Source organism: Halyomorpha halys, unplaced genomic scaffold (genome assembly GCF_000696795.3).
Source record: "Halyomorpha halys isolate HHAL.00 unplaced genomic scaffold, Hhal_1.1 Scaffold394.1, whole genome shotgun sequence".
In the NCBI taxonomy this organism is placed as follows: Eukaryota; Metazoa; Arthropoda; class Insecta; order Hemiptera; family Pentatomidae; genus Halyomorpha; species Halyomorpha halys.
Window position 1 is genome coordinate 1,027,869 of NW_027107850.1, and position 6,212 is coordinate 1,034,080.

The 6,212-nt window shown below is 32.5% G+C and overlaps 1 protein-coding gene across 2 annotated transcripts in view; it reads right to left on the reverse strand.

The window, feature by feature from the left end:
* The window catches only part of LOC106682177 (phosphatidylethanolamine-binding protein 1), a 12,103-nt gene extending 7,613 nt beyond the window's left edge, over positions 1–4,490 (reverse strand). Inside the window, exons 1-2 of one of the 2 annotated variants that reach the window (XM_067046211.1) lie at positions 4,317–4,490; positions 1,463–1,735 (exon numbers count right to left, since the gene is read on the reverse strand). In XM_067046211.1, coding sequence (XP_066902312.1) covers positions 1,463–1,735; positions 4,317–4,388 — 345 coding nt within the window. In that variant the 5' untranslated portion in view covers positions 4,389–4,490. The remainder of the gene's footprint in view (positions 1–1,462; positions 1,736–4,316) is intronic. The other variant, XM_014422896.3, reaches the window with a different exon arrangement.
* Between the last annotated feature and the right edge of the window lie 1,722 nt (positions 4,491–6,212).

The following is a 6,212-nucleotide window of genomic DNA, read 5'->3' on the forward strand; positions in this document are numbered from 1 at the left end:
GACTTTATTTTTGTTTATTTGAAAACAATAAACAGTTCTCATTGTTAGCAGTAATAAACAATGGGTACAAACAAAATGTTAAACAATTTTATGAATAACTAAAGGAGAAAAAAGGAAAAATAGATCAATCTGATTCGAACTAGAAAAGCAGTTAAAATCTTTTCCGATTGGACTACGTCTAGGTTTCCTTTAATTAAACTATTATATTGTTCCTATAAACAAAATTTATATTCATTATAATCACCTAGAGAACAAATTCGATTGAGAGAAACGTAGATTGAAGTTCGTACATGTCACAATCTCACTAGAGGAAACCATTACACTAAAAAAGGCAATAACTTTTGAAATATTTGCTTAAAATGGGAAGAGGTGACTTTAGATAGTTTAATCGAGCAATATTTAAACATCGCCTGAAATTGAAAAACGACGTAAACCCTCCACTCCCGCTCTCCGTGGTAGCCTTACTTATCTCACTCAAGTTAAATCGAACAACATTTAAAAAGCTTAATCAATCATTTAAACCTTAAAATAAGAAATTTTATAGCAGCAGAAAAATAAAAATGTTCGCCTTCCCTGTTTTTTTTTTTTTCGAAAATTATAAAATAGCGATGACTTGAACACGACATCTAAACAAAACTTGACGACATAAGTAGAATGGTAGGTGAAGCAGAGTTGGGCAATTATGAAACTAATAGCTAAAATTGCCATGGATACGATATTTATTTATTAATGGTCCATTCATGAATAAGGGCCGTATCCATGACAACTTTAGCTAGAAGTTTTAGCCATAGCTAATTTTTTCATGGATGAAAATAGTGAGATGCGGTGCACCGTACCAGATTCTTTTTTTCTTTTTTACGTTGTATTTTCCCCGAAAATACAATATTATGCAATACTGTATACCGCAAAATACACTTTTGAGCAATATTGAAAGTCTTTGCAAGAATTGGGGTGCATTTTGTATCCATTTCATAAGCCCCAGAAAACAATTTTTGGGTATTATGGATGTCTTTTATAAGTACATATCTGGATTCGTACTACATTTTGGCACCTCCAGTGGCCTTATTTGGCTAAAATAAGTTTAAATTCAGTTTGAAGTATAGTTTTCTAGGCAGAACAATACCACAATCAGTGAAAATTTCGTCCTATCCAGGTCTAGAATTTTTATTTGGATCGTATTGGTGATAGACAAGAGTCTTTTGTGAGTCCCAACTCCTTTCTCGAACTCTGGTAGATTATTTGTGGGTTTTAAATGATTGCGCACCTATAAAGCCTCTGCTAATTGATTAATACAGAGCTACAAATTTATATCTGAATATAACTGGTGATAGAGAAGAATCTTTTGGGAAACGCAGCTTTTTTTCTTACACCTCTACAATTTTTTCACTTAATTTTTATGCATTTATGAATTAAAAAAAAAATTTCATATATTTTCTAAACAAAAATGAAGAGAAAATATAACCTTCATTGCGCCGGGGTAAGAAATCGTGGGCGCCTCCTGCCAATCTTTCTTATTATAAACCGTGTCACAGTTGTCCTGGGACAGTCGCATCTTTCCCAAAGTGACCGTGAGACCGCCTCCGAAGTCACAGGCGGAACTCCAAGAAGCTAGCGGAGCCAGGTAGCACATCCCCAGGGGCGCCAGTGCCAGCATGATCGCCAGCGACCCGAAGAGCAGCATCATCGCTACCAGGAAGTGGGTCTTGGGATTCAAGTTCGCGTACTTGGTCGACATCTGTAATCAGGACAGCCTTTTATATATCAGGTGGGAGAAGCCGACCTTCCGTTGCAATAGTACAAAAAACATTAATTTAATATAATATTATGAATGATCAATATAATCGTCCTGTAAGAGCATCCGTTTATAGTAAATTACACCGGAAATGTCTAAAAGTCCTATGGGTAATTGGAAGCGTTCATCGCTTACATTAGGATTCCATTCTTAGTTAATGTCAAAAATAATTTTTAAATGAACCTTAATGATTTATACATAATGGCTTGTATTTCAGCGCTCTCGCTCATCAGCTACGAGTGGGAGAAACACTTGGATCTCCCAGAGTTCATCTTGGGCATTTGGTTCAGCATAAAATGTACTGACAACAATGAAACTAAAAATTTTTAGAGAGCTTCCTTTTACCAAGTTCCACACAAACAGGCTATTACTGAAACACCTGATCCCGTAATTAGCAATATCTCACTACCAAATCACCTTAAGGGCACGAAAAAATCTATTTTGAATTACCAGCTAAACGATTCTTCTAGGGTTGCGTGGTAAAAATAACTCAAATAATAAATAGACTATTTCTTCCAAGCAAACGATTCGGCCAACGTTGTAGGGCTTCATGAGGGCTAAAAAAAAGATATAAACAACTAAAATTAAGTCTCAGAGTAAGAGGATACTATAACATGAAATAAAAGTAAACTATGTGTATTGTGGTTAAACATGATGTAAAATGTAGAAATTTATATGAAAATGAACAAAGTAAATCAAAGAATATAAAATAAGATGAACAGTGAAAAGTATAAATAAACTAAAAATACAAAGAAAAATTAGACATATAATGAAAAGGTAAATAATAACAAATAAAGAGTAGAAAAAATAGAAACATAAAAAATACGGTACACACTAAAAGACGGAAATAAGGAGAATAGTAAAAGTGATTATAATAATTAAATAATAAATTCCTCAAGAAAGAAGAAAAGAACTTTTTTTTTTATTTCTTGTTTATTTATAATTTTCACTGTACATTTTATTTACTTGGTTTCTTTCTATAATAATGTTCACATATTTTACATCATTTTTAACCACAACATAGTTTACTTTTATTTCATGTCTTCTTATTTACTTACTCTGTTACTTATTTTTAGTTGTTTCTATCTTTTTTATCTCTCATGAAGCCCTCAAAGGCGAAACGTTGGTTCAGAATAATTTTTTTTTCGAACAAGACTCCCTTTGGAGTCCTATACTGCCTAACCATGGTTGGGGGTCAAGTTTTTTATTTTGTGGGACCGCCACTCAATGAAAAAAGTCAACGCCCTAGGCTGGATTCGAACCGGCGCCGCCAGTATATCTCAAATTGGTAAGACTGCGCCTCACCACCTGAACTACGGACGGCTTATATGACTTTCAGCCACTTATATGACTGCTCTCGCCTCGAGGATATTACAAAATATTTCAATTACGACGAGACCATGTATCGAATTTCGTGGTGCTTTATTGGGCTGCCATAAACCTTGTAGTGGAACCATTGTAGAGCCCTTGTAGTGGTAAAGCTATGCCCCAGAGGCATGGGCAAAAAAATGTGACCCAAATCCGAAGAAAATTGAAAATCGGTGAAAAAACGATCCATTATCAATTTTATCTAGTTAAATCCTCTACCTTCATTAACGCATGCGCAAACGTGTCTTCCTTTACACCAATATTTCGGCTAGCACGATTTGACCCAAAATTATTTTTAAAAAATCCATACTTTTCGATTGAAGATATTTTTTATTTCCTTTAAGACTGGTTTTTGAAATCCCATGAAATCACTTTTACTTTTCGTCATAAACCTGCCGACTGCCCTACAGTATACTTTAATAATGTTGCTACCCCTGTAGAACAGATTCGCTATCTTGGACTACATCTTGACAAACGACTTACTTGGAATCCTCACAAAAGACAGGAAACTGCACGTCGATTCCGACTATTACAGCACATACTAGACAAACGGTCTAACTTTCTAATTCATTACAAAGGACTGATCTACATGACAGTAATAAGGCCTATCTAGACATATGGAGTTGAGCTTTCGGGTTCCACTAAATCTTCGAATTCCTCTCGTATCCAATCCTTACCATCCAAAATTCTTCGTAAAATCCTCAATGCTCCTTATTTTCCTTAAAAAAAGTTGTTTGCGTATGACAAGCTGCATAACTATGTATGAGAACTCTCCATACTCTGCTACAAAGTTTATTCTAAACATTGTTACTGCACTTTAATAATTGTAGGGATGTTAGATATGCAACGCAGTTAGTAGTGATCCTGAATGTCCATAGGATGAATGATTCATTCATGATATTCATATACCTTATTGTTTATTTTAATGTAGTAGATTTATTTTTGTTTGTGCTATTATCTATATGTATATTGTGTATCTCTTTGTATTGTGTGATGTGTATAAAATGTGGTTTTTAAATATAATAAAAATACTTTTTTGATTAGTTGATTTGTTGATATGACTATGACAGTTGTACATTATAAATTCTAATATCTATTGGCTTCAAGTTTGCATGACCGTTAACAAATTTAAGATATATATGCGTTTTGTACATACCCTCCAATTAGCGAATTGACCATCTAGAAAGTACCGTTCGTACAGAGTTGGGGAGGTGTGATCATCCATCATGAGAATATGTTAAAAACAATTTAGAAAAAAAATTGGAATAGTTTAAATAACTAAAAAACAAGTTCTCGGAGTTTATAATTAAAGATTATCTATAAACTAACCTATACATCGCCATCTGGTCGCCATAATGGACTGCACAGTCAGAATGTCAATCATCATTCATATAATGAATGATGTGAAAGCTTCGACCACCTAATATTGATGTGATTGACTTCAATCATGAAAATCCATCTCCTATGATCCCGCCCAAATTCGTTATAATTTGTTTAACGGATCAAACCTGGGTAGTGGATTACTGGAGAGAGGGGAGGTCCGAGACAGTGAAATAGGGAGCATAAAATTTTCAATTAAATGAAATGAAATTGTTAAATATAAAAAAAAAATTGAACGTTTGTATTTAGTGTGTAGACGAGTATTGATTGTAAAGGGATAGATAACGGAAAAAAAAAAATATTTTCTTCAGTATAATCTCGTTATTATTAGTAACGATATGTGTCATTCTAATTTTACTTAGTTATTCCTAAATTAAAAATTATTATAGTTATTATTATTATCATATTTCTGTATCTCTCTCATCATTTATTTAATAATATTCTTTCAAGACGTTTATTTAATCTCTACTTTCTTCTTTTATATTTTACGTATTTTAAAACAAATATTTACTCTTGCCATTGTTACTTATTTTTATTCTTATCATTGTTTACTTAAGTTCATTTTATACTGATACTATTTTATGTATTCCTTCCTTTTATTTATATGTAATTTCTTATCACTTTATTTTTACATAATATTTATCCTAGCTTAAATTACCTTATTGTATCTTATTGTTGTAATATTTTCAGTTTTCTTTTTTTTTTTTTGTATCTTTTTAGCCCTGATGAAGCCCTGTGTGGGGCGAAACGTCGGAAAATAAATAGTTGTAAACTATTTTTGTTTCCCTTTTGACCGCAACTCTGACCATCTTATGTATAACTATCTTTAATTTGAGTGGAAATATACATCTGTAGATGCATAAGAAAAAACAGCAGAACTATATGTACAAAAGTTTAATAATAAGAAGAAATATATGTACACAGAATGAAAAAGGAAAGAAAAATAATTCATATCAATTAATAAAACAATGAAAACTTATAGGTTGACTTAACCTTAACTTAAATGCTTAACCTTATCAACTAAATTTACATTTAAATGGTTCCTGAGATGTACATTTCTCAAAATTAATTCACTTCTGATTTTTCAGTACATTTTTTATGGAATGTTGCTTTTAAAAAAACCAACATCTCGAGAACAATTGAAAGTAAACAACCTTGTTTGGTGTTAAATGATGTTTTATTTAGTTTTCTGGTGCGGTAAGTTGTTTTAACAATGTAGAGCTCCGAATGAAAAAAATATCTTTTTTAACGTTTTGAAACATACGCCAATTTTTATTGCCCCTACCTATATTTGGCAGACTCATCAATTTTGATTAGTAACTGTACATAGTTTTCATTAAAGTAATCCAAAAGTGGGCTGAAATAACTGAATTTTTTCTCCTCTTGGGCTCTTTTACTATTATGTGCCCCGAACTGAAAGTTCTGGATATGCCCGTGGGTACCAAGGCGCACCACTTAGCTTTTCTACATTTGATCTCGGCTGTTCGACCAGGTTTGGAAAATAAAATTTATTAGAGGTTAATCTATAGACTATAATATTGCATAAAGCTGGGGAGATTTTTTTTGGGGGGGGAGGGAGAGGGTTAACCTGCTAACTTTAAAAACTACCTGTAGAATTTATTTTTGTTTTTATATATATTATATGTAATTTCTTATCACTTTATTTTTACAT